The 27953-nt window shown below is 41.6% G+C and overlaps 3 protein-coding genes across 15 annotated transcripts in view; 1 reads left to right on the top strand and 2 right to left on the bottom strand.

Moving 5' to 3' along the window:
* Positions 1-24184, bottom strand: part of LOC108102031 (microtubule-associated protein Jupiter) — a 32605-nt gene extending 8421 nt beyond the window's left edge. For 2 of the 11 annotated variants that reach the window (XM_017206635.2, XM_017206637.2), the window contains exons 1-2: positions 6790-6948; positions 6343-6482 (exon numbers count right to left, since the gene is read on the bottom strand). In XM_017206635.2, coding sequence (XP_017062124.1) covers positions 6343-6404 — 62 coding nt within the window. In that variant the 5' untranslated portion in view covers positions 6405-6482; positions 6790-6948. Of the gene's footprint in view, positions 1-6342; positions 6483-6789; positions 6949-23971 lie in introns of those variants that run through there. The other 9 variants (XM_017206640.2, XM_017206639.2, XM_017206642.2 and 6 more) reach the window with 7 other exon arrangements.
* Positions 24185-24775: 591 nt separating this feature from the next.
* Positions 24776-26425, top strand: LOC108102080 (transcription factor Ouib). 3 transcript variants are annotated; one of them, XM_017206728.1, is made up of 5 exons: positions 24776-24811; positions 24874-25050; positions 25109-25854; positions 25915-26160; positions 26216-26425. In XM_017206728.1, exons 2-5 carry the CDS (start codon positions 24901-24903, stop codon positions 26337-26339), a joined length of 1266 nt encoding a protein of 421 aa, XP_017062217.1. In that variant the 5' UTR covers positions 24776-24811; positions 24874-24900; the 3' UTR covers positions 26340-26425. The 3 variants fall into 3 exon arrangements, with proteins under 3 accessions (XP_017062217.1, XP_017062218.1, XP_017062215.1); XM_017206729.1 differs by lacking the exon at positions 24776-24811 and having other exon boundaries at positions 24838-25050; positions 25109-25532; positions 25650-25854; XM_017206726.1 differs by lacking the exon at positions 24776-24811 and having other exon boundaries at positions 24838-25050.
* On the bottom strand, positions 26416-27868 carry LOC108102081 (zinc finger protein 724). Its single transcript, XM_017206730.1, has 4 exons — positions 27669-27868; positions 26931-27604; positions 26738-26872; positions 26416-26674 (listed from the first exon to the last, which is right to left on the bottom strand). The coding sequence occupies exons 1-4, from the start codon at positions 27783-27785 to the stop codon at positions 26446-26448; spliced, it is 1155 nt and encodes a 384-aa protein (XP_017062219.1). The 5' UTR covers positions 27786-27868; the 3' UTR covers positions 26416-26445.
* Between the last annotated feature and the right edge of the window lie 85 nt (positions 27869-27953).

Genomic DNA, 27953 nt, shown 5'->3' with positions numbered 1-27953 from the left:
TTTTCAATCCAAAGTAAAAGAGCATTTCCATTTCGAGCTGTCGTCCACTATCGCTGAGCTTCATAAACTTCAACGCCAAATTCATTACGACAGTTTTCTAATTAACCAACTGTCAAAATTCGTTTTTACTTTGCGCACAAGTAAAAGTTGAAATCAGAGATCTGCTTCCTCTTCTTCCGCGGAAAAGCTGTTGGAAAACTTTTTCTGTATTGACAGCGTGTGGGAAAGTGAGACGACAGGCCACAAAACAAAACAAAAAAATTGTAAAAACTAATGCATTTAGAGCATAAGAAGCTTATTTCTGTCTCGCTTCTAAACGCATTCCCTATGACTAATGCCTCAAAATTTCGTAATGAAAATTGTGGTGTGAAAACCCCCGTCTTTCCCGCTTTTTTTCGATCTGTCTGTCTCGCTGTCAAGCTGCTGCTTCTGGCCAAGATACAAAAAAAAAGGGGGAGGGGGAGTAGGCAAAAAGCCACCAAAAAAGAGGCAAGAAACAAAATCCAAGAGACAAGAGAAGACAAGGCTGAAATGGTTGTCTGTTGTCCGTTGCCAAGCCAAAGTTAATTTGTTTCTTTACCATTTTTTTTTTTTTTTGGCTAATGTCCGAATGTGGGGGCAAGTGGGGGAGGGAAGGGGAGGGAGGGGGAGCTAGGGGTTAGGTGGCTGGGCGGATGCCTGCCTCATGTCGTTTTATAATGAAGTTGCTGGCTATTTGGATAGAGCTGCGGGACGGAGGGCATTGTGTGCATGCAACTTGATTAATTGCAATTGATTTTTATGACTTTGTTTAAACTTGGCAAACGGCCGTCTTAATTCGCTCTGTGTATGCAGAGGAGTGGTGGAGATGTGGACGTGGCTTTCCCGGGAAAGGGTCAAAGCGATTTTCCACTCGGTCCATGGCCGTTTTCCATCCAGTCTGCGGAATGTCGAGGAGTCGCTTCTTCTGGACGAACAGACTCTCGACTCGACTCAGACTCTCCCTCCTCATTTGTCAGGTTTTTGTTTGCCCGCTGAGAGCAATCATGCAATAAAAATGCACAATTTACTGCCAGTCAGTCGCGGCGGAGGCCTCAGCTTTATGGTTTAAGTCCATAAAGCATCAGAGAGTTTGAGCTCCACAGTCCAGTCCAGCCGATCGTCGTTATGCTGCACTGCACCTGTACATCATCATGGTCACAGAGATTCCGCTTCCAACTCGGATTCGGATTCGGACACAGATTCGGAGCTTGCAAGCGGAGTTTGGAGCTGAGTTTACAGTAGGTTCCAGTTGATTCGGCTCCATTTGAATGTCCGGGTAATTGTTTATCGGACGAGTTCACTTGATGTGTTACTGTTTTCCATTTTTTTTTGTTTTTTGTTTGGTAACTACTTTTCCCCCTCTACCCATTTATTATTGAGTTTTGGGTTTGTTCGGCTCATTATGTTTGCTGCTCGACTGCATCAACATTGCAGTGGCTGCGTTGCCGCTTCCTTTTGTTTCATTTAAAACGTGTCCCGTCCGCTTCGTGCAACCGCAAAACAAAAAAAAAATGGACAGCAGTAAAAAAAAAACTAATGAAAATCCAACTGAAGCACGAAAATTGTGTGCGGTTTTCTTCTATTGTTGCTGCCACTTTTGTTATGATTGTCTCTCCCTCCCATTTTTGATTTACCTAAAAACGTTGATTAGTCGAATCCATTATAATTGCCGCCGCTTCAACTTCAGACAAAGGCTAAATCAAACAAAACACAATGTTGCACAAGTGGAGGAGAAATGCCTGGGCCGAAGAATCTACTTTCCCCGCCGATCGAAAGGAAGGGGAGGAGCTCCACCACCCAGTGGACGGGGGAAGGGAGGGGGGCGTGGCGGTGGAGATCGCTCAAGCGCGGTATGTTTACCGTTGCTTTCCACTCAAAAGCTTTCCGAATCCAATCAGCTGTGGCCGACACATATATATCTCTATCAATCGAATCGGTCAATTGAGGCATTTCAAAGATTGAAGAAATTATAGTTTAAGGAAAAGAAATAGAAAAGTATTTCCTTGAGATTACCCTAATTCTATAATCAAGCTTAAAGCCTTCTTAATTAAAAAGTAATGAAGGAAACTTTAAGAAATGCACAGAAATATTTAAGATTTTAAAGATATCATTAAGCATCCGTAATGTTAAAATAAAAATAATAGGTGGAACACTCTTTCATCCATTAATTATTAAGCTTTCAAACATAAGCCTTTCGTGTGGAATTTAAAAACATATTTCTTGTACCATCAGCAGATAAATTCAATGGATCTCCTGCTGAGCCTCCCAATTAAACACAACTTCCTCTGCCCATGATTCAACTACAATTTGAGTGCCAGGTCCACGCACTTTCCTACCCATTTCCCTCTCTCAATCAAAGCAATAGCATTTAAATTGATATGTTTTCCTGGTCAGTCACGGTCGTGAAAAGTGTCGAATGTCAGCGGGAGGGGAGCTGAAGCTTTTCCCCTCCTCTGAAGACGATGATGATCAGGAAGACACAAGAGGGCACCAAATCAAACCGCAGCGGGTGGTGTTTTCGGGAGGTGTGATTAATGGACGGACCGGGATTTGATGAAAATTCATAATTGGACATTTCCGAGGAGAAGGAGAAGGAGTTGGAGTCGAAGCGTCGTGGTCGTCGTCTCCATCGTTGTTGTGGCGGTTGTAAAACCATAGATTGTCAATTATCGATAGTGTTGGCCTGAGCCCGATGAATAATTATCGATTAGCCGAGTGCGGTTGCAGTTGCAGTTTGAGAAAAAGGAAAAGTTGGCGACTTGGAAAACCGCATGTATGTAGATGCCGATAGTGATGCTGGCATTTTTATTATTATTATGTATATGCGTACGTAAGCTGGGATTGGCTTCGTAAATTGTGCATTTCAGAGTCAAAGCCATAGCCAAAGCCAAAAAGCCAAAGTCAAACCATACCAGAATTGCTGACACACACTCATCGCAGCGAAAGTTGCAGCTCTGGCTCTTTTAAATATGTAATTAATAAATTTGTATTGATTAATTTGCAGCTTTGTAGAAAAAGCGAAAGGACTTTCTAATATATTCAGTGGCAGAGCAGAGAGCTCCTCCCGACAAGAGGACACACTCCACACTCCACAATCCACTTCCAATTGCTGCTGCTCCCCGATCGATGGGAATTGAATATTGAACAGCCTCATTCATCGTGTCAGGCACTCTGAGGTACAGTAGCCATCAAGAAGCCATTGTATATAATATATATATTTTAGGTTGCCAGGTTACTGCTGATAGCCCCGAAAACTTTTTGCCCACTTTTCCTGCCCGATTTTCGTGTCAACAGGAATTACATTGACGCAGGCATTACACAAAAATGTGTTTGATTTCCTTTTCGTTTTTTTTTTTTTTTTTTTTTTTTTGGTTCTGCTGTCTCAATAGGTCATGTTTATTAGTGTGAGGAGAAGGTGGTGCAGATTTCTGTTGATTATTCCTCATAATGACTTTGGCTCGCTTTCCGCATGTTTTGCAATCATTTACATAAATGTTGACTTGGCAACGCCACAAAATAAAACATTCCCAACTGGGTACACATATATCTATAGTATATATTAGTAATGGTTATAAATATATGGAAATTCTTGATTTGTTTGCCGACTTTCCTTGCAGAATGAGGTTAACTTCAGGTTGTAAACAGTAGAGATATGCGGGCATTGTGCAAAGGAATTCAAGCGTATAATGATCGTCAAATGGATAGACAATGCCATAAACAAAATGAATTGTCATGATTTCCGCCGCTTATACAACGCAACAAAGAGCGACAATTCAATCCGATATCTTGGTGCGCGCGTCGCACCTTTGAGATTTAATTTGATTGTTTACAATAATAAGTCACGGCTTTGCCGAAGAAAAGGGGAACACAAAACGTTGCATCCAAATGCAGAGAAAAAGTATATTAATCATTTTCCTCTTGGCCTCTGGCGGGAAAGTCCAAGGCGGTATGTTGTTACACAATCGCAATCAATGACAATGATTAACACATTTTCCACACAGCCTAGCCTGAGTCGAGTCAAGCCACCATGCCAGCCAAGCCACCCATCGATGGACCATAAAATCCAGCAAATTGTTTATAATGCACATGGCACACATAAGGAAAATTGTTTCTGTTTGGTTTCTGTGGCGGCCAAAACTAACTAATCTTCGATCCCAAACAGCCCGCGGAGAGTAGCAGGGGTTCAATGTCCGCCACGGACGGACAGACAGTTAAACGGACGGACGGACGGATGGACGGACAAACGGACGGACAGATAGATAGTCGAGCGGACAGGGAAGCGGACTTGGACAAAAGTCGAAGCCCAAAGTCGAACACGGGACAGGTACGAGAGCGTAAGTGCGGTAAACGGAACAGACATAAGGCAAAAAGCATTTCGGTGGTAACGATTTTTGTTTCCCCACTCGAAAGGCCTGGAAAAAATGGGTGGTGCTGGGCTGGGGCTTGGTCAAAGAACTGCATGCAAAAACAAAATAGCCGAGACCGACGAAAAAAGAAAGGCTGGCAAAAGCTGTGGAGAAGTCGATGGGGGAAATACCCTGGCACAAGCGGTGATAAACGGTAATAAGATAATGCTTTATGTTTTAGTGGTAATAGGTCGTGATTGTTCAATAATCAAACATTTTATTATATTCCGTATCATTTGGATAAATGGCCTATCTAATCAGTTTAGACGTTAAATCACCGGAATGATTGCCCAATATACTTTCAAAAACTACGTGTAATTGAATTTTACAGAAAAAATCTATTTCGGTTTGTTATAGACTGTTAATAAATTTAGTACGTCATAAAAACCGCTATAAATCTAAGGAACAGTAGTGAGGGTCCAGCTTACTTTTCTTTATTTTACTCCATAAATAAAGCTTGACCAATATAAAAATTGACGTTCAGAAAGCGCAGCTCCAGGAAATAAAATAAGTGAACAATAATAAATTATTAATTTATCTGGAATTCACTAATCTTTTCACTTCCGATAACACAATAAGTAGATCTTTCTCACATTTTATGTCACGTCAAAATAAGTATTTCGAAAACACCTTCTTAAAAATGCAAATTGGCCATTGTTTTTATGGCTTTGAAAAGAGATTGTCAAAGCTTGGAAGTAGGAAAGGGTATACTCGTATATTCCCAAAGAACGCCGGTCCCTTTGGACTTTTGTGTGGTGGGATCGAGTGGACGGACTGTCGGTGGGGGTGGTGCTTTGTTCGGTGGCTTCGACTTGGGGCAGTTGGCCGATGGCAAAGGAAAATCAATGAGACATCCAAAGACATGCCAACACCGTCAGCTTGGGTGGTTCCACTTGCTCGGTGGCTAAGGTAATCGGGTGTTTGGCTGCCTCGGTTGGTTTCGGTTTTTGTGGGAAGTAGGCGCTTGCAAAAGTGGTGCTCCCCCAGATTACACATACGCCCCGTGTACACGCGAGTGTATGTGTATTATTAGTTAGTCAGTCAGTCAGGCGGCGGGGTGAACGAACGCTAAATGAATCCACACACATAACCAAATGAATATGCAGCGTGTGGTTGTGCGGCCCGGCGGCTCAGACAATGGGATATAGATGAAGATGTTGATGCAGATCAAGATGAGATGCGGCTGCCGCCTTCCGAAATGTTTGCCAATCAAAGTTCACTCGAGCGGCGGCAAACAATAACAAATACATATGCAATAGGCACGTAACACTTGATAAACTTCAGGGAAAATGAGTCGCTCGTTGGATAACATCAATATAAATTCCTTCAAGTTGAATAATCTTTTAAGCGAGAACAATTGCCTCATAAGTGACACATAATGTCTTAATGGGAACATAAAATGTTTAACTAGACCAAATAATTAAATAGAAAAAATACTTCAATACAAGATAACACAATTATTTGTATTTGTTTTCCTATTTAATGACCAATCCACAAATCAGTATTCGTCATTATCAAATGGAGATTATTGCGTTTCCTTTGAGCTCGTCATCATTACTAAGACTATTTTGGGAAAACATTGATAAAATAACTATTTGTTCTATAAACAAAAAGGCATTATCGTTTTCTTTGTGGTAGTATCATCGTGTGTCATGGTAAAATAAATATTTTTGAATCTCAGGAGACACTTTTAAACAATGGAAATTGACAACAAAGCAGTTTTTCGTGTGGAGAGTTAAACATTTTCTTTCTTTTTTAACAAAGCGGCTTAACTTCCCTTGCTTGTAAATCATTTATTTTAAGCTCTCGATTAAAATAGCGGAACAAATTAACAAAGAAAGATATTCGATTCCGTATTTGCGAACCCTTTGTTCTGTATTGACTTATTTCAGGTTTATCCTTTTAAATTTCTTACCTCTTTTTGGCTTTGCCAACATTGTAAAGCTCAACGTGTTTGAAAGCAGCGTAGGCGGCCATTTCTGTTTGTTTGTTTGGCGAAAGGATAATCTCTCTGTTGGATGGATGCAATTGCTTTACTTTTCGCACTGGAAAAATCTAAGCGAACGCGGAAAGGGCGAAAAGTGGAGATTAGGCACGTGGGGGGAAAATGTTGCAGGATGGCAGATGATGACTCATAGTTTTGGGGATGCTGCATGTGCGTAAAATCAATAAGTCCTCTACTTTCACAGAATGCAAGGAGCATCCCACAAACGAGAGAGCCGAATGGCGAGAGAGATGCAGGAAGAGCGGACGGAAAGCGGAGAAAATTCCTTCAGTTAGGTAAGTCAGGATTTTATCTCAAAACGCATCTTGCAATATTTTCCCAGCCACATTTCCGAAAATTCCCAAACACTTCACTCACAAAGAAAGCTAGAAATCTTTGATTTGCACTCGCGTGATTTTTCGGTTCGAAGGATATAGAGTGGATATAGCAATTTGTGTATATCCCCTTGTGTGCTGGTGTGCGACCGCTGGTGATGTGCACGTTTCGATAAAAGTCTGGCGACTAAAGTGCAGTGGGAAAAGTGAAAAGCATTTTATACCACGGCAGCGTGAGAAGTTTTATCGATCCAAAAACAACGACCACGAATCCCAAAACCCAACTCACTCAGAGCGCAAAAGCTGACAAAATGAGAGCCGGAGAGCGAGCGCCAAGCCATGTGGCGCATCAAAACAAAAACAAACTACAGCTGATGCTGATTGGAGTTGGAGCTCACTCTCATTTGCGCTCCCCACCTTCAATCTCTTTCTCTCTCTCTCTCGCTGCGGAAGAACTCAACTCGTGGTGGGTTGGCCGAGTGTAGGTCACAAAAAAGTTTGAAATAAGCAAAGAACTCAAGCGAAAATAAAACATATACTTTAAGCCGCTCTTAAACACTTGCGGGATTAACATTCTGCATTTAGTTTTATGTGCGCCAAGAAAAGTGTGCGCAGATATGCTTCAGTTATGCCGTGCCATTGCAAAAAGCGCAAAAAACTAAAAAAATAAAGCGAAAAAATAGTTCAGGTCTAGTGCACTTCAGGGTTCCTATGCAATTGTTTCTTTTTTCAGCTTCTTTTTCTCGTTTCTTGAGATGTTTCTACTGCTCTCTGCTTCTTCTGTTTCTAAGGTTTTCGAATCTGGTTTCTCTGCAAAAACAAGTGCCACCTGTATTGGGTTTGATTTTAGGTTCTGGGTATTTGACTATATTAGCTATTAAATTGGTTTACTTTTATTCTAGAAAATGAATATTTAATATTTTTTTTTTTTTTTTTGTAAAATCTGATATATAGAATTAAACCATCCTAACCTTGAATTAAAAAGGAAAATTTAAAACTTCGCAAGATTGATTTTAACTCGTAAGCTAAAAATTTTAAGCTTTGACCTTACGTTACATCTAAAAGAGGTTGTAATCTTTATTAGAGAGTATGTATGAACACCAGAAATGTAAGAGTACGCTCTGCCAACAAAGTAGCAACCTGCAAACATGTTTCCCAACCAAGATGAAGCTGCTGCCAACCCAGACATCAGGTCTCTGGTCTCTGGTCTCCGGTCTCCGAGGAGCTGAGGAACACACCGCCTTTGCCGGACATAAATCACTTTCATCATCGCCGAACGGTTGGGGCCAGATGAAAACTCTAATTTCAAGTGTCTTGCCACTAATGAGGCCGCCCCTTTTGCCGCGTTTTGCTGCATTTGCTGCTGTTTTGCGCCGCTGCTGCTGCTACTGCTGCTGCAGCGAGAATTTAAATGCAAAATGTATTTGCATACTTGGTTTTCTTGGAAAACATTTGGCACAGATTTGCAGCACACACAGAACAGGAAGCGCAAACCAGCGACTAAGAGGATCGGGCCATAGAGCCAAAAAGTCGACAGAAGGGGGAAACTTTGGGTCAAAACAGTGGTTATTTTTAGCCTCTGCGAAGACACTTTTGTTTAGCCGAGCCAAAAGTTGACTGGCCGTCGTCGCATTTGCTTCTCCTCTTCGCTTCGCTATTTTACTATTGGTGGGTCGTGGGACTTGCGACCCACTGGTGGTGGTGGTGGTGGTGCAGGCCGTGCGGCCGGAGTGCGGAGCGGTGGTGCATGCGGCAACCTGACACCACCATGCCACTTGCCCTCTTTTTACCCGCCACATCCCGCCGCTCCTCGCAGCTTTCAGTGCGGGTAAGTAAAAGCCCAGGCGTAATGCACTTGCACCAGAGTTGACACTCCAGCTATTTTCCCTTCAATTTGCATTAATTCACATCTCAAATAAAGGAAATATTTGAATGCAGTCATTGTTAAATTGCAAGGTTTCCTATTTATTTAAATTTTCTTATTTGCTGATGCATATGTGAAATTTATGAAGAATGCTTCATGTCTTCAAAACAATAAGAGAAGAAATTGTTTCCATATTTGGTTTGTATAAATCAAATGGTTAGCAACATAGCATTTCAATCCTACGACTTGATTAATTTTCTCAATTTAAATAAACTGTCAAAATAAACATGTTTCCCGAATGTATTTTTAAGTTCTTTTCCCGTTCAACACATTCATATTTGTCTCAAAAATTGGCAGTACTGACTCTTCCCGAGATGGAATAAAACCGGGAAGTGGGGAAGGGATGAGGATGATGCTTGGAATGGGGACTGTGGGGCACAAGCCCACTCCATGCTGTTAAAAATAGGAGAGACCCCGGCTCCTTCGCCTTCTTCTCCTGCCACTTCGTCCGGCTCTTGCTTAATAGTTAAGTGTCGCCTGATATGTATTTCCAGGGGAGAAGTGCAATGGAACTCACTCGAGCACACAGATACTATCCACACTCGCCACTCGACAACTCACATTATTTCGAGTACAGTGGTCGCTGGCGAAAAATATGAGCCCCTGGGTATTTTATGGTAATAAATTTATGCTTTTTAGAAATACGGCTTTTACCATTTCGGCGCTTTAAGACGCTAAATACACTAAATCACATTTAGACGGCCTTTCTCCGTTGTATATTAAAATAAATGAGAGTTAAGTTAAATTGAAAAATATCCCGTTTTCCGTTAAGAAATATATAAACAATATTTTTTAGTGTGGAAATATGTATAAAGGTGTTTAAAAAGGAATAGAAAAATAGAAAAAGGAATAGCTTTGGCTTTTTAAAATATTTTATGGAAAATAAAAAATAATGAAGAAGCAGCTGTAACATTTAAAAGATTTAATCTTGGTTTTTAGGCTTGAAGATGGAATGTTCCTGCGAAATGCTCTTAATGGGTGATTACTGTGCTGGCGTGTGTGTGTCTAATCTCATCGAAGCCGTCTGCTCCGCTTCCCCTTTCCCTGCCTCAAACATCAACGCCCACGCCCCCTTTTCCATTCGCCTTTATGTGGAGCCATGTCATGTGGACGCCGAGGTAGTTAAAACATCATAAAGCATATAAGTAGGGATAGATGCATTGGAAGTACAAGTACGAGTACGAGTATCTAAAACGTGGGCAGTGGCAGCAACAGCAACAACAACAACAACAACAATAACAGCAACAGCAACAACAGCAACAGAGGTAAATGACAAATTCAAGTGACGCGGCGGCAAACCCAAATGATTATAAACCAGACATCATCGACACTTTGCCTTTTCCAAACAGACACCTCTTCTTCTTCTTCTTCTTCTTCGTCGATCGGTGCATACTGCGAATATTTAAGCCAATAAATAATTTCACTGCACAAAGTGAAATTTCCGCCTACCGAAGCCCTGCATAATTACCATAATAGCTATCCGTACGTGTCCAACATATGAAAATTTCTTATAAAGGTAGCGAGCTCTGCATGCAGTATGTGTGACATTCGGAAATGCATTTTCCAAGCCATATTTATGGCCAACTTTCGTTAATTAAAAACTTTACACTCACTTTTATTACTCACGCTCATTTTTTTGGATCTGCCAGCTAGCGAAGCTACTGAGTTACAGGTGAAGTGATTCGCGAGCTTTTAACGATCGTGAGAAGGAGAGAATCGCCCAGGGGATACAGCCTATAGTCAGGATGCCAGAGTTTGGAGATCGGGAATCGGGGGGAAAATGGTGTTACTTCGGGAAGCGAAAGCTTAACAGCAATTGTTTGCCAACTTTTATGACTGGATTTCCTCATTTGGGAAAAAATATATTTTCTTTAAGTCCCCATAAAACGGAGACTAACAAACCCAATATAATTATTCATCTTAATAAAACTTTAACAGGCAATAATAATATAATAGTAAACACTCTTTTTGGGATGTAAGATAAAACTAAAAGGTTTCTAGATGCATGTCCATCGACCTTTGCCCAATGCAAACTGATTTCTTTCATCTTTCACTTACACTTAACTTATCTCCAGCCAAATTGCGGTCTGCCCCTGGATCCATTTTCACATATGAATAGTATTTAGTTTTCACTGCGGGCCATTGACTGACCACCAAAAAGTCTTAAAAGCGGAGATTAAGTGGAGCAATTAGGAAAACGTGCACTGCAAACAAGCGAAGCCAAAAATACAATACAAAAATAAGAAGAAAAAAAAGGAAAAAGGCTAAGAGCAGAGGAGGAAGACAAACACACGGTGAGCTGAAAGCCATCAAAAAGCGACTTTCGGTCAGAAAGGTGAGCGGTTACCGGCGTTTCAGCTGTTCGCTGTATACTCTCTGCTCTGAAAAACTTGACCATGCCCCTCCATCCAGCGTTCAACATTCAAAATTCCCCTTGCCACATGCCACGTTTAGTTTTGGGCTAACAACTCACTTGCCGGCTTTCCCGCCACTGTTGCCTTTGTTGTTGTTGCTGCTGGGAAATTGTCTTGGAAATTAATCTCTTTTTTGGCTGGGCCACTAGTTTATCATATTATTAAGGCATTAGTGGCGGCCTCGGGGGCCAGTGGCAAAAGCCAGCTGCAAATCGCTGGATCGCTGGAAAATTATCAAGGGAAATGCATCATCGTCGGCTGGAGTAAATCTTTTAATCAATCTCCATTTCCCCGTTAGACAACCGAAATCACTCCGCATTTCCCCCCTGCGATCGCAGTAGAACGAATGCAATGGATATGGCAAACACTTTCGCTTTTCGCTTTTTAAATGCCTCTCGCAGGTCCAAAGGCAAAGGCCCACATATAAGATGGTGTTTTATGGTATGGCATGGGGGTTTTAAATTGGAGTTTGGCCCAAGCCCCGATTCCAAATCGTCTTTTAATGATGGCCAACAATAGCGCGACTTCCTCGAGTGCATTGTTTGCGAGTGTATTAGTGTGAGTGTGTGTGTGTGTGTGTACGCACTTACACACACTCACCCATTAAAGGTACTAAGGTAACAATTACCAGAGCAGCACAAAAGCTAAGCAAAGCTGGCGTTAAATTAATGCTTTAATTTCATTTGACTTTTAACTTTTCAACTCTTTTCGGCTCCGTTTCTTCTAGAGAAACTTTTTCCATACACTTGGGGAAAAATATTGAACTTTTCGATACACAAGCATACCTTTCTTTGCCAACTATATAACATATAAAATCAAAGCTTGAAGTAAAGAATATATTGAATACTAAATATGATCATAGATCTAATTTGTCCTATTTAATGTCGCATTTAATAGATATTTTAGTTCTCTGTGTAGTTTACCCCATCTCAAAACTCCACATTTCTAAAATGCGTGAGGTCCAATCGAAAAGTTTTGTTTGTACACAGTAAAAAGTGAAAAAATCGTCTTGAATTGAGCGCGGCGAGCAGGAAATGTTGCTAAATTTGTTGGACAGCGCCAATATGCAACGTCTCCAGATGAGGCTGTCTGCATATAGTATATCTCCCTGCAGATATATATATAGTATATATGTATATACGCCTGTTCATGCTGCGTCTGGGCAATAAAATGTCTGGCACTTGATCTGACCAGACCTGGGAGCCATAAGGAAGCTAAAGAGCTGCTCCCGAGGCGTCTTTAATGGGTTCGAGATGAGCAGAAGAAGAAGAAGAGCAGACCACTTTGAATGGTCTGCTATCCTATGGCATTAGTGTTCTCCCCATTTGAATATCTTGTGCAAAAACTTTTCAACTTCAAACATTTGCTGGCCAGGAAACGCTTTGTTTATCGATTGTTGCCACAAAACTTTTTCGAGAATTATCGTAATCGGTTTGGGGGCAAGTTTACTTCATAGCCACGCCCATTCACCTGCAGTACCTGCATTTGCCTTGACATTTTCCCCGCCCCACCAAACAGTCGAAGAAAATTCACAAAACTTTTCGCGGCAATTGCAACTTACATATGGGAATGGGAAAACACATAAAAATGTGGAGTAGGAGGCGCTTAGTCAAGGCAAGGTCTGTAGTTTTGTGAGCCAGGTCCCAAAAACGTTTTCAATTAGACAGCATAAACTTTAAATTGGGCATTCTCGGCGATAAATTAAAGTGAAATTAAAACAATTGCCCGTCTGTTGATGACTTTGCGGGGCTACATTTCTATAGTTTCTATGGGCGCACTAATTTCGTGGATTGGCGTGGGTTTGTAGACCTCCACACATGGCCAAATGTTTGCCACAAAACAATTTCATTAAATAGGGATTACAATTCCCACTACAACTATACTATTTTCACTTTAAATTACCCAAGTTGCGGTTTTATAACTCTGTAATTATGAAAATGGGGCTGGCTCTATAAATCGAAATATGAAATTTGATACAAACCCCATTTCTGTTCAAATCAAATTAAGAGTTATTTTAAATAGGTTTACAGCCAATATAAGTTATTGGTTTTAAATAGTTAAAGCCACATATAATATAACTCAGAGCTAGATATTAACAACAGCTTTTTGGTAGCTGAATGTCTAGTAAAACCATGTTGTTAATGGGGCTTTATGAGATGCGGGATCGGCTGTAGATTCCCTGGCAAGTGAGTAATTGCAGCGGCAACAGCAGTAGTTACAAAACTCTCCATCTGATATGTTATTCAAATGCAACAATGCCTCGCGATGGCAATGGACCCGCAGCTATTTCGAACCCCAACTGATGATCGCATGTCTCAGGTGCATATCCAAGGCGATATTCCCCCCGATCGCCCGATCTCCCGCCGCTGGGAAAACGCATAATGGTCAAGTGCAGTGCGTGATTCGGCGCACTCCAACTTCAGTTCAGTACAGCACAGTTCGGATCGGATCGGATTGGTTGGGATCGCATCGCATTGGATTGAATGGGTTGCAATTGTTTGGGATGGGACGAGAGAGCTCTGTTCGACTGGGTGTTTGCTTAGCCATTAGCCCAAAGTCGAGGGGCTAGCTCCGAAATTGGGGATCAATTTGGGCTCTCGATCGAGTTTGGTTTTGGTTTCCGAACTCCAGTTTTCTTTTCTTTTTTTTTTTTTTTTCGCCCCGCACCAGATGAGTGAAAAGTTTGCACATAAAGCCAGCCAGCGAAACGGGGGGCAAGTCACCGAGGAGCGGCAGCTGAATTATTATTTGTTTATTGAGCGAGTGAAAGGCAAGCCGGGCTTGAATTTGTTCCACTGTCTGCTTAATTAAAACCACTAAGAACTCATTCGCCAACTCGGCGACTAAGTGATGCCCTGTATTTGGCTCTGTTTCGCTATTTAATCACGAAGAAAGCTGTGGAGAAATGTGTGGAGGAAGCATTGCAATTCTGGCATTGATGAAAGAATAGGAACGTGATCATTTTCATTGAATCGCTAGATAAAACTATTCAAAATGAGCATTTGGAGTTGTTTGGCTTTGAAAAAAAGGTAGCTATGCAACAAACAACAAATAGCTTTTCGTTATTTACCTTTCTTACACATAAACCAACCATCAATCTTTTATATTTATTAAAGTGTTTATTGCCCTTGTGTTTTTCTTATTTACAAGTAAAAGCGTTCTCAAGTAGAGCATACTAAATATCCATGACCTAAATGGTATTACCACCTATAAGGGTTCTGCGCAGGAGTCGATTCATAAAAACGGATGTAAGGAAACCCTTGCTAATTACTACTTCACGTTCCTAGAACTTCTGGTGGCTTAAATAAAATATGACTTGAGGTTGCTTACTTTCCCTTATGCCAATATGGTACTTATTATAGCCCGTGAGATAGGATATCATTAAAAATAAATATGTTTATATGCCTCATAATATATTATTAACATTTCTGTCCCTGCCATTTACCTTCCAACAAATCTTCGAGTGCCGCCGAGTTTAATTAACTCAAAAGCAAGACGCAGACCCCAAGCAATGTCAACGAATTTATGGTTAATTCTGGGAAACTCACGTTTGCCGGCCGCTGGCTGACTAATATTTCCGACCGAAGCGTTAACACAGTTTAAAAGCCACTAAAACGGGTGGGGGGAAAAGGGGAGGGGGAAATGGGCGGGTGAATGGAGCGCGTGTGTGTGTCAGCACTTTTCACATTCGTGGTACGTGGTACGTGCAGCCAAGAGGAAAATGCAGCTGGAGCTGTCGTCGGCGTCGCGTTGGAAATTCTTTTCCAGCTTAGAGCAGATCTTAGATAATCCAGCCAGCCAGCCAGCCAAGCCAAGCCAAAGTCTGGCTGAATGCATTGCCCATTTCCCAGCTAATTGAAATTCCTGGAAACTAAATCAAATGCTGGATGAAATGCTCCACGCAACTGGTTCTCACTACGCATTGCTCCACTCTGCTCCCGGATCAGTTAAGATTGCTTTACAATGTGTGTTGTGTGTTGTGTGTGGTGTGTGTGTGTGTGTGGCACAACCCGAATCCGACTTCGAATCACAATCACAATCCCAATCCAAATCTCATCTCGCGCCTCATCTTTGGCATGCCAACGGAACATTAACACAAGATGATATATATACAATATATATATATATAGACGTAGAGGATCTGTGATCCATTCTCTCCCAAAGATGGCCCAGAATCTACGACTGGGAGCTGACGGCTCAAATGCATTCCATTCATTATGATTACTATTAAATTAGGAATTCCCGTTCGTTCGTTCGTTCTCTACTCCTTTATTTTCCACTCGATCTCCGCATCTTTCGTTCTGCGGCTCCATCGTCTCCGATGCGAATCATTTTCGCTGGCAGACTGCGCTCAAACGACGGTAATTATTTACGCCGATTTCAGTGTGCAGATAATACCGCAGCAGCCCCAACAACAAAAGTGCAGTTGTGGCACGAACTGCAAGCCAACCTCCCCACCCCTTCAAGCTCCTCCTCTCCCCCTCCAAAAAAAAAAAAAAAATAAAAAATATTAGACAAATGACTTAAGTTAGCGGGGAAATGGTCGATCGTAGAAAATGTATTGCAACAATCGCAGCTAATGCAGCACGTAATAATTCGACACTCTTTGCGGATTCGTAATAAATTTGCCGAGGATATAAAATCCATAGTATAGCGAAATTTGGTCTATAAACCAACTTCGATTGAACTGCATTAGAAAGTCAGTTAAATTCTTTGAATAAATCAGAGTTGCTAAGAAATATGTACTTAAAAACTTTTATTTCTGTGATAAATTTTCTTTAATAAAATTTTAATTTTGTAGCTTTTCTTTCGTAAGCATTGTAAATTTTCGAATTTCGCTTCATAAAATTTGCAACATCCCATAAAGTTAAATTGCTGATTTATAGCTCGAAAGTCATTGACTTTTTCCCGCAGTGCAGGAGCTGCATATCAGTACCAATCGATCATCTCTGGTGGCTTCCCCATCTTGCAACTGGGACAGACATTCCTTTTTGGCTAACGAAATGTGCAAAATGCAAATTCACCTCGCCGGGCAGTCAATCATTTCCACTCATCAATCAATCAATCAATTTCGCACCACACCAGCAGCTGCGTACGCACTTATCAATAGATCATGGCTCCAAGCTCCGACATCGATATTCCCCAATTGCCCATAAATTGCAAATGTTGTTTCCACATTTAGAAAAAAAATTAAGAAACCCAAACTTTATGGCGTCTTCGGTTTGTCATTTGCCTTTAAAATATTTAGAATTTTAATTATCTATTTAAGTTCTTAGTTTATAGTTTAATATGACTAAGACGTTGATTAGTAACAATATGCAATTAACTTAGTTAACCAGTAATGATTCTTTTGCCATATTTTGTAGACCCTATTATGATCAAAATTAAAAAGATTTTAAAATAGAAACGTATTATTTGTATTTACTTGTAAAATGCATTTTACATGTTTTTTACCTAACATGTAGACATTGCGCCACCTAGCCACGTTTCTATGTACGATGAAAAGTGTTGCCATACTTCAGCAGCAGAGGCGCCACCTTTTCATGTTTAGACAATTGTCCGCTGAGGTGGCGCCACTAAAAGACGACCTATACTTCAAGGAAATTCAAACAAATACATAATTTCTAAAACTAAAAAAAAATTGATAAGCTTAAAAATTGTTATTAGCTTACTAATAAATAAAACCAAGTTTAAAGTCTTAAAAAAAACCCTACATATTTTTAGCATTCAACAGCCACATGCTTATTTCTTATCTCCGTTAAATGCCCCCAATTTGACCCTTAACCCACGACTGCCGACATGCCTGCATGCTGGGTCAATAAATGTGTGTATTTAGGCAGCTTCCATCTGCATCTCTTATCTTGAGCGGCTGCTATCGATTCGCTTTGTTTACATCGGCTTGGATTTATGGGCGAGACGACAGTAATAATCAACGGAACTCAAACCGAGTTCTCAAATCACAAACTCATAGGGGTTCCAGAACAAACAAACTGGGATTTAAAACTTGGGCCCGATAAACACATCACATCGAAGGGTTTAACCCTGGTAGTTTCTGCCCGCATTTCGATTGTTTATGTTTTTCAATCAAGCGATGGATCGGTTGGTAATTCCAGGAATTAATTTCCGATAAGGAGAAGGAGGAGAGATGCAGAAGTGGGGCACCTGCCACAAGCCGGTTCTTCGCTTCTCGTGCGATTCTCCCAGAGCGACAAAAGAATTTAGCGGAACGGAAGAAAGCGTCGATGGGCTGCTGCTGCTGCTGCTGGACTCGAGAACCTGTTTCTTCTTGCAGAACGTTCTGGCTGGAATCGACAGACGGACGAGCGACTTAGCTGGCGATCTGCTGATCGCTGATCCCTTGGCAGCGAATTGAGGAAGCCAACGCATCGCAACTCCTGCGTCGCTGCTCCATCATCATAATCGCGGGGACCACTTGGCACAAATGACGCGGCACAAAAGGAGGAGGAGCCGGTGGCGAGGATGAGCTGTCAGAGGCCAACGGATGTTGATGTTGTGTACGATTCTCCGTGTTTGCATGCGAATCCCGGCTTCTCCGTTTCAGTCAGAGTGTCAAGAGTGAACGAACTTTCGGGGCAAAGCACAGCACAGCACAGCAAAGAAAAGCACACAAACTTCTCTTGTCATCCTCATAATCATCATCATCTACAGTCAATGGACTTGGCTTAAACTCAAAACTGGGATCGCTGCAAGTCGCGCTATCTAAACAGCAGCTGTGCCAATGATCTGGCACAAAAGCGGCCACCAGAAACGAGTGCGCACTAAACACGCTATATCACAGCTTTTAAATAATATGGAACAAACATTTGTACACCAAGTATGCAAACACACATACATAGTATACAGATGTGCAATCCCAAGACAGTGGGTGATCGCTAAATGAGAATTAATTGGCTGCTGAGACACAGTTTCAATTAATTAACTGTCGAAATAACTCATGCGAAACTTGACTTGAAAGAATGCGATGCTCTTCGTTGGAGAACATTTACATATTTAAGGTTTATGATAATTATTAACTTTAAACGTTTGTTTATTGTTTACTATAAATGTTTGTTTTTTCTGATACTTGCTCTTTTTAATTCTTTGATTCTGATTAAATAAAAAACCCTTCAAAGGATGCAACACTGTAGCTGATTTATGAATTGCGAACTGGTTAAAGAAGTCAACTTGAACTTATCGGCCACCCGAAGATCATTCGGCGATGGGCGTAGTCGGAACAAAAAACAATTTGCATGGAATAACCCAGATTGTGGCCGTTGACTCGATGGATCGCATTTCGCATTTCCAGTTTGTTCTTGGCGAAAGATCTTTAAAATGATCTCTATGCAACTGGGCCCGAGTTATGGGAATTATGGCCCGACCAATTAAGCGTAAATTAATTCACTGCCACAAGATCTGCAAAAATCAGCGAATAAATTTTGCGTCTTGGGTGTGTCAGACCCTCGAGAAGCTTCCAGAGACAAAAGACTCTTTTGAATATATAAATGTGCCTATAAAAATCAAAGCGGAGAAAGACTAAAAGTGGGTTGGAACTCAACATTCCTTTGCGAGAAAGTTCTTCAGGCTGCAAGAGGATTCTTAGATCCCCGCCTGTCTGAAGAGTTTTTGGCCCCCTGCTCATTAATCAAGGAACATGCTAAAACCGAAATTGATTTAATTTGTGCAAAATCCCGGGGAATTGCAGTGGTAAAACCAACCCTTACAGGGATTTCCATGGACGAAGTGGTGGTTGCAATGGCAGGAAATCACCCGCCGGCCAGGAGTGGAGTAGCAAATTCACTTTCACAAATCCCACTCAGCTCCTGCTCCAGATCCGCCGCGAGGCCTTCAGCCAGCCAGCCAGTGCACTTCCCAAAATGCAGCGACATCAGCAACCCTTGCGAATCCTTGCCGTCAATTGCCTCGCTTTTAATCCTTGGGGGATTTCCTTTTTTTTCATATTTTATTTACTGCAATTGGGGGTTGGTGGCGTCGTCTGTCTGATTTCAAGGTCCAAAAGTCAGTCGACGTCGACGACGAGGGCAGTTTTGCATACTGCGAACGGCATCGGCATGCAGGTGGTAGCGGGTTAATCGCATAATTGAGCAGCCCAGGAGCAGGCGACACACTCATCAGTGATTCACAACAAACAGAAAGGCAGGCAGGCGGACGAATCGCCGTCGTCTGGCTTCAACAAAGGAGCAACACACCCTGCTCGAATCCCACAAAGAAATCGCCATGGAACGTGTGAAGCCTGCCGATTATTCTGTGGATATAAAACATCAGCCGGCGAGAGCAGCACGGCCCACAATGCAAATATGTATGCACAACTTATAAATACATCGGATCCGAGGCTCTGTGTGGGAGCAATTCATTTAACCCGAGTCGAGTCGAGTAGTGGAGTCGAGCCAGCTGGCAAAGACTGCAGATTGCAACAAAGAGCGAGGCCGGAGAGAAAATTGGCTGAAAGGTTTTCCATCAGCGGCGCTGCTGAGTCAGGGATCCGCTTCTTTGGATCTGACGGCAGTGGTTTGGCAATAAATTCATAACCCAGGGGGGTTTGGGCATACTATATATACACTTGCGGTCGGAATAATAGCGGAGATAATTGAACTTGCCCATCCAGATTCTTAATTTCACACTTCGAAGATTTCTGCGCATTTAAATGGAGAGTGTTGAATTAAAAATGCGGAAGAGAAATGGATTCGGAGTTGAGAAGTTATATATTACAGTATCAAACCTTGGAAAATTTTTAAATGGGATTCCTTTATTTAAATGGTAACTCATCTCCCCCTTAAATATGATCTCATGTTGTTGACTTGTCTTATCTTCTACATTTTTTAAATATTTTTATTCACTCTACAGTATTTTCAATTGATTTCCAACATGTGTTGTTAAAGACCTTTCTTTTATTATTTCCCCCTCAAGCAAACTATAAGGCAAACAATAAACTACTTTTACCACGAACTAGTTATATTTGCTCTGCTATTTTCGTGACCGCCCCTGTGCAGGCAAACAGAGGGCGTAGAGCCAAACCATAATGGTAATCGCCCATGTACAACAACTGCCAGAAGGCTGGAGACTCGACGCAAACAGATCGTTCTGCAAATGGCAAGCTGATGCAGATAGCTATGCAAAACGGGTAATCCAAACGACTGGCCTTATAAGGCGGCCAATGGTCCAAGCCAACGAGAAACAGACGCGTTATTATTTAACAACAATTACCGAAAGTGAGCTTCGAGTGTCTGGCTTTGTGTGCCCAATTATAGAGAAAATGTTGCCGAAATTGTCACTCAATGACTCGACTTCCTTGGCGCTAGATAGAAGATACAAAGAAGCCCAGCTGTCTGCTCAGTGGAGCGTTTAGCATTGGCTCCGCAGACAGCCTTGAGATCCGCTTGTAAGGCAGACACCAATCCAATGGGGTTTATGTACTGGAACTACGGCCAAATAAGGACATCGGTGGTGACGTAAACATGGACTTACCTGCAAAGAGGCAAGAGCAAACAAAAAGTCAGTTAGTTGAGGGGACAAGTTCTAGTTTTACGTTGCCCACACCATTAATCATCTATCAATTGGGTTGCCTTTTGGGAGTGACTCACGGCTGGAGAATGAAGATCCCCCTTGTTTCCAGGAAACGTGACTCGCTAGGGCTTCCCTAATTTACACAAAAAACCATTTATCTGGCTGGCCCACCCTGACCAGGAACGAACATCCAGAGGCCAAATGCATTTGGGAAGCGACAGGGGGAATGAGAACTGTGGCAGATACCGAGGACATGACAGATATGTCCTACTATGGCCTCTGTCCGGGGTTGCTTATCGTGGGTTGCATGCGTCAGTGGCAGACTGACTAAACTCTAATTCTCCTCCTCTGGCAATACACTTAAAAAACTAGATAATATGAAAATTATACTAAGAAACTCTCAAGTCTTAATATCCATTTGTAATAATTCTCAAATAATCTACTTTTACGATTCTAGCAATTTCTAGAGATAAATCTAAAATCCTTCCATTTAGGCCTAAGAAATTTCTAGACTATTTCTAGTTTGCCAAGTGTAGATCTAGCGCTATTTCTATGTCGGATTAATGTGGGCCCGTCTGTCTGCATTTTGGGTGCGGCTGGATGGCTGACTGACTGGCTGACTGCATTCTCCGTCTGTGCGGCTTTCTCTGGATGTTCTGCCGGGAATTAGACCCATTGACTCATTCTAGGGCTGCGCCCAATCGCAAACCCAGTCCCAAACCCACTTCTGGCCAAACTAGTCGCGGCTAGGCAATCAAAATCGACATTTAGTTTTATGGCGAGTCAAGCAACAACATGCAATGTGTCCCGAGTTCAATGCACTTGCCACTCAGCCTCAAACTTCGCTGCAGTGGAGGCTCTTGGGCCAGATACACAGGCATACGGCATACTGGCAGGCAGATCGCGTGACTATAGTTAAATACATACACAGTTAAGCACCGAGCACGGCACGTGACGATATTGGGGCAGAAAGTATCCCCCATGTTGTGGACACGGGATATACCGGGAAAAGAACAATTTGGACGAACGGCCGGTGGGCAGGAGTATGCCCTTAATCACTGCCCACCACTGTGTGGCGCAGGGAGCGAAGAAGAAGAAACGAGAACAAGAACGCCACCGACATCGATTTCAATTGCAATTACTCATCATCTATCGCGGCAATTACCCGTATTATGATGATAAGTGCGAAACCGAACAGCTGCCGGCAGATTTCGGAGTGACTCAAGGAGCCGATTTGGAGCAGTGCTCGCATTCTTGGCTCTCGGAATCCGGAAATCTAGCTAAAGGTCAAGAACGGGAAAGCAAGTGCTATTTTTAGGATAACCGCTGACCATAAATAGCTTTAGGAATCAAGTTGTATCGACGGTTTAGCTTTTAAAAAACACTTGTGGCTTAATCATTCAAAAACGTTAAAAATAAAATAGTTGTTGGGTTTTTTGAACGTACGCTACTATTATAATCAATACCAAGAAAGAAAGCTAGCTTCGGCAAGCCGAAGCTTATATACCCTTGCAGTCATTAAATATGTCAAACAAAATACATAAAGGCTAACAACATCGAATCTATGACGATTTTTCTATTATTTACCATATTGTTCATATGACATCTATATGATATAGTCGTCCGATTTTGATAAAATTTAATATGTAACTCAAGACTCATTAGAAAACTCTATATTCCAAAAATCATGATTGTCTGATGAAAAACAACGAGGTTATAATTTTATTTCCGTTATTTCTATATAGATTTTTCGATCTTTCCTATGGCAGCTATATGATATAGTACTCCGATTTTTATGAAATTTTTTTCTCGATTTAAGGGTATTTCAAAAACTTGATGTTCCAAAAATCATGCTCGTGGCATTAAAAACAACGACATTATAATTTTTTTTTCCATTATTTATATATATATTTTTTGATCTCTCCTATGGCAGCTATATGATAGAGTTATCCGATTTTGATAAAATTTAATACGAAATTCAATAGCAGTTAGAAAACGCCATCTGGAAGAAATCAAGTCGATCTGATCAAAAACAACGGAGTAAGAATTTTTTATTTCATTCTCTTGTATGGGAGCTATCCGATATAGTCGGCCGATCCGGCTCGTTCCGACCTATATACTGCGTGCAACAACTATACAACTTTTGGGAAAGTTTCAGCGAGATAGCTTTAAAACTGAGAGACTAGTTTACATAGAAACCGACAGGAGGACAGACGGACAGACAGACAGACAGACAGACAGACGGACAGACGGACAGACGTACAGACGGATTTGGATTCTGATCGTGATGCTGATCAAGAATATATATACTTTATGGGGTCTGAGGTGTCTCCTTCAGTGCGTTGCAAACTTCTGACTGAAATTATAATACCCTTTTGCTCTGCAAGGGTATAATAAGTAATCGATTGACAAATTCAGGGCATAAAAACCGCGCAAAAAACAGTTGCATATGTAAAAGTGATAATAATTTAAATAATAATAATAATTTACAAACACAATAAGATCCAAATTATCGTACCTTTTCTATTCCTACTCAATAAATTATAATAATATTCTTTGAAGTTTATTTTTTTTAGAGTGCGCTGTACATTTTTTTTTATATACATTTTGCCTACTTCAGCGATTTTCCTTGTTGGCTGCTCTATAATGGAGTGATGACCAATTTGAAAACTGGCACAGAGAAGGAAAACACAAAAACAAGCGCCACCTCGATTGCAGGGTCATAAAAGCGTTAGAAGTGCGGGGTGTTCGAGGGTTAGGGGTTCGAGATGTCCATCGGGTGATTGTACATACATATACTCAGTTTCGGGGGCGGGGGAGGGAAACTGGCACACTTGCTGACATTGCAGTGTGCACTTAACTAGAACCACCACTGTTCAACACACACACACACACACCCGCAAGCATATGCTTATGCATGTACTAACTACTCAAAACGGTCAATTTACCCGGTTGCAGCTGAAATAAAGTCCTATTGACAGCGGGGGTTATATCAAATATCGGTTGTTAGGGGCGTTTTCCAGAGAATCCATAACAAAGGTTGGTGGAGTGCCAAACTCGAATCGAATAGGAATTGTTCCTCGATCCAAAATGAACAGTTAACCCATTATAAGATCAATATGCGAAATGTGAACCGAAAGCGCAAAAGGAATATGAAACGGAAATGAGGAGCCGATTTAATGGAGGAAACACTGAAAAGGCAACGACGCGATACTAAAAAAAAAAGAAAAACCAAAGAACGGCAAAGAACGTTGTTTTTGCAAATCTGCAAATCCCAACTTATTACACTGCACCGCCTACAAACACACACACATGCTTAAATTGTTTTAAAAAAAATGCCGGTTACTGCTTGGCTATTTACTTACTTGCTGCTGGCCTGATTATCGGTACAATCAAAGTTGGAGATCATTTTGCTGTTTAACCGTAAATTGGCGAATTAACAATTGGGAAAACTGGCACGCACGTAAAGACGTGAAACACACAAAATGCAAGTGGAAATGCACAAAACGAAGAGTCCCAGAGCAGATGCCGCGGCACGTTCTTACAGTTCGAAAGTCAAATTAAGTGTGCCCAGTTTTGCTAGAAACGGCCTGGTCCCCCAGTTTTTTCGCCAACTACTATTTCCCTAAAAAATCCACTTCCCAAATTTGATATTAAAAACAATTTAGTATTTTTTAGCGTTGCGTTTCATTATCCGCGTCAAATTAACGTTGTTGGTTTAGCGGTCATTGGGGAACAGTGGAATATGGAACGTGCCGGTTTTTTTTAAATTTGAATTTTTTCACGATAGTATCAAGGAACCAGGAAACTGAACGTTGGATTGTTAAAAAACGTTTTCAAGTTGTATCAATTTAATATCAATAAAAATCCACCAATAAAAATCCGCCAAGCCCATTACTTAATGGAGTATTATGCGTATGCTAGTGAAGAGACGGACCCACAAATTGTTGCAGAGAATGAAAACACTTTTGGCGCTAAGTTAAACATTTTCTGCTCTGCGCCCAAAGATACACTTTGATCAGAATGAGATAATCAATTTAAAAAAAAAAAAATTATAAAATTTCATAAAATTGTATCTTCACTTTTTTGGCCTTTACAATTTTGTTGTTTAAATCACCAACACTCTACTTTTGAAAAAAAATACGGAACATTTTTGCAAACTCCTCTGGTATTTTTTGTGTCTTGATTTGCGGTCACATCAAAAGGTCTAAATTTTGTTTTTTTTTGCTTACATTCAATTTTAAAAGAAAATCCTTGACTTTTCCAGCCAACTTGGTGCCAACAGCTGGCCAGGATGAACGCCACCAACTTGCCAACGGTGTTGATAAAGTGCCGGATCTGCCTGGGTGATTCCGAAGAGGACACAATGAGTTCGCTTTTTGAAGAAGAATCCGAAAGCGAAAATACCCTGAGTGGCAAAGTCGAATTTTGCTGCGGTATCAAGGTGAGTTGAAGTGTCCGGATAAGTTATGATTCAACTCTCATTACCTAAACCTCTAAAGGTCCGCCAATCTTCAGAGATGCCATCCAAAGCCTGCAAGAGCTGCAGCGAGTTCGTGTCAATGTGGTTCAACTTTCGTCAGATGTGCCTGAATTCGCAAGTCTACTTGGAAACAAATTTACCGTGCAGCGAGAGACCGGCTGAATTAGCACAAGCCAGCGACGGCGAGTTCATGGAGTACCTTTACGAAAAACTACAGCTCAATTCTAGTCCAGACAGCACTTATCAAGAGGAGAACAACCAAATGACAGATGAGGAACCTGTCCTAGAGGAACAGCCCCAAGAAGTTTTAGACGTCAACGGGGTTATTATAAGCGAACAAATCAACGAGGAAGATGGGCCGGTTAATGACATTCCCAAACAAATGTTTGATCTGACCTCCTATGAAGCCTATTTTCCAGAAGCAGACGAAGAAACGATTGAAGGTAAAGGTGAACTTGTTGAGGATTCTTCCCCTCTCAATGAGGAGTACTACGAGATTGATTACGAAGAAGAGGAGAGACTCATCGAGGATGACTTTCTATCAATTGCGCCTTCGCCAGATTTTAGCACCCAGGAGGAAAAACGCAAGCCTGGAAGACCCCGCAAGCCCGACAGCGAACTCAAGTTTCAACGCAAGGGGTCTAATAAAAAGAGAAAAGTTGAGGAAAAGTTCACGTGCAACCTGTGCGGCAACGTCTATTACAAAAGATCTCTTTTCACTGCTCACATGATAAGTCACACGGAATATAAGCCGCATCAATGCGAGTAAGTCAAAAGTAGAATCTATTTTACCAGGGCTAATGAAGAATTCGAATGGGATTGCAGAATCTGCCCAAAATCCTTTCGCCAACTAGGCGAACTGCGGGCCCACATCCGTCGTCATACAGGCGAACGTCCCTACAAGTGCATGTACTGCGAACGCCACTTCTACGATCGGAGTGAAAGGCTTCGCCACGAACGGATGCACACCAACACTCGTCCTTATGCGTGTCAGGAGTGTGGAAAGACATTCACGCACACGGCCACTCTCAAGAACCATACCCTGGTTCACTCCGGTGAGAAGAATTACAAGTAAGAGGCGACACTCGGAAATAGAAGCTCAGACTAAATGATTTTCCTCTTTCAGCTGTGACATATGCTCAAAGTCGTTCACCCTTCTGCACCAGCTTAAGGCCCACCTGCAAACGTTCACCCACCGTAGCAAAATGGAGGTAGCCATTTCCAAATCCCCGGACCTTATACAAAGCTAGTCGGCCAGCTTTAATTCATAGCTTAAGTTATCTACAAGTATTTCAGGCTAGAAAAAATACAAAAAACAAGACACGCTTCTCATAAATATCCACATGTTTTTATTGACTATTCGACCAGGTTGCTACACTCGTTGGCCAAAGACACGCCCAGCAGGTGCGTGTGCGACTTTTGATGAGCTTTGAGCTGATGTTTCAGTCGGAAAGCCTTGTTGCAGGTGTCACACTTGTGCTTCTTTTCAGAGGTGTGCAGGAGGTAGTGCGCCTTGCGAGAGGTAGACAATGAAAAGGACTTGCCACAAACGTTGCAGACATATGGCCGCTCATTTGTGTGCATGCTGAAATGGAGGTAGTAATATTATTTTGGGCCTGGTAGTTTTAAAAAATTAAAAGGACTATACCGTTCGTGTTTGCGATGAGTACTGCAATCGGCAAATCGGCGGGAACAGTAGGAGCACTTGTAAGGTTTTTCACCCGTGTGGGTTCGCATGTGTGTTTTCAGGTTGCAGGCGGCTCTAAATGACTTTTGACAAACCCTAAAACAAAAATATTATTAATTAATCAAGCGTTTTGTTCAAATTAGAGTTTAGTTACTCGCACTCGTGAAGTTTTTCTTTGCCGTGCAACAGCATGTGTACATTAAGTAGACGCAAACGGGGGTAAGTGTTGCTGCAGATCTTGCATTTGTACTTGTCTGGCTGGCAGGCCACGCCCAAATCTACTTCGTAATCCAGAGCTGGCTCCGATTTTTGGGACTCCTCACTAGTCTCCTCGGGGTTCTCTGTAATAACAGTGCCCTCCTGCGAAGAGGTTTCCAAGTCATTATCTTCGATGATCTCTTTTTCCAAATCGCTGATGGTGTAGTCTTCTTGAAACGCAGATTTCTCGTTATCCGCGTAGACATTTAAATGAAACACGAAGTTGCCTGCCTCCTCCTCGGATTGAGATTTCATAATGGGAATAAATTCCAATGTTTTAGTTTGTGTTTCCTTCACTTTGATGGGATTCTTTTCAGTCTTGACGACCAGAGGCTTCTCTTCGTTGAGTCGCTCGGAAATCTTTTGCTTTCTGGCACGTTTTCTTTGCCCAGCTGACAAATCTTTGCTATTTAAGGTGTGGAAGGGTGCTGCTGAGGACATGGTCTTTTGGACGAGCTTCCTCAAGTGCTCGTCGGAGCGTTTGCACTCGCCTAGAAAACGATCAACCTCCTCTAGCCTTTCCAAACAATCCGAGCATATCTGATCTGGTAATCCATCATCTGGTTCCACCTGCCAGGGAAGTATAAAAGGAATATATGATCGGAAAACCAATACGACATTCCAGTGTACTCACAACTATACCAGCATGAAAGGCTAACTGATTATGGGCATTTGATTCAAAGAGAGAGTGGAGCGAGGACCCTTTCTTGGAGCAAGTGCGACACATGCTCCATTTAATAGTGATCTCCATTTATTCAGGAATTATTACTCTTTGCGTTAAATTCCGATTCAAATTCCAGAGCAGGACATTAAAGTAACTAGGGTTGTGAAGTAGGCTGTATAACGTCGTTGCCATATCGATAGTTTACAATTATCGATTGATTGATTTGATTTTAAATAAACATTAGTATTGTATTGT

This window comes from Drosophila ficusphila, unplaced genomic scaffold (assembly GCF_018152265.1).
Source record: "Drosophila ficusphila isolate 14025-0441.05 unplaced genomic scaffold, ASM1815226v1 contig_791, whole genome shotgun sequence".
Taxonomy (NCBI): Eukaryota; Metazoa; Arthropoda; class Insecta; order Diptera; family Drosophilidae; genus Drosophila; species Drosophila ficusphila.
The sequence above is the reverse complement of the archived record's forward strand: the minus strand, read 5'-3'. Positions and strand labels throughout refer to the sequence as shown.

Bases quoted from the DNA above. Each gene is read 5' to 3' on its own strand.
- LOC108102080 (XM_017206728.1), top strand. From the start codon at position 24,901: ATGAACGCCACCAACTTGCCAACGGTGTTGATAAAGTGCCGGATCTGC. The intron at 25,051-25,108 runs GTGAGTTGAAGT...AAACCTCTAAAG, and splicing joins AATTTTGCTGCGGTATCAAG to GTCCGCCAATCTTCAGAGAT. The intron at 26,161-26,215 runs GTAAGAGGCGAC...TTCCTCTTTCAG, and splicing joins TCCGGTGAGAAGAATTACAA to CTGTGACATATGCTCAAAGT.
- LOC108102081 (XM_017206730.1), bottom strand. From the start codon at position 27,785: ATGGAGATCACTATTAAATGGAGCATGTGTCGCACTTGCTCCAAGAAA. The intron at 27,605-27,668 runs GTGAGTACACTG...CTTCCCTGGCAG, and splicing joins CCTTTCATGCTGGTATAGTT to GTGGAACCAGATGATGGATT. The intron at 26,675-26,737 runs GTATAGTCCTTT...CCTCCATTTCAG, and splicing joins ACTCATCGCAAACACGAACG to CATGCACACAAATGAGCGGC.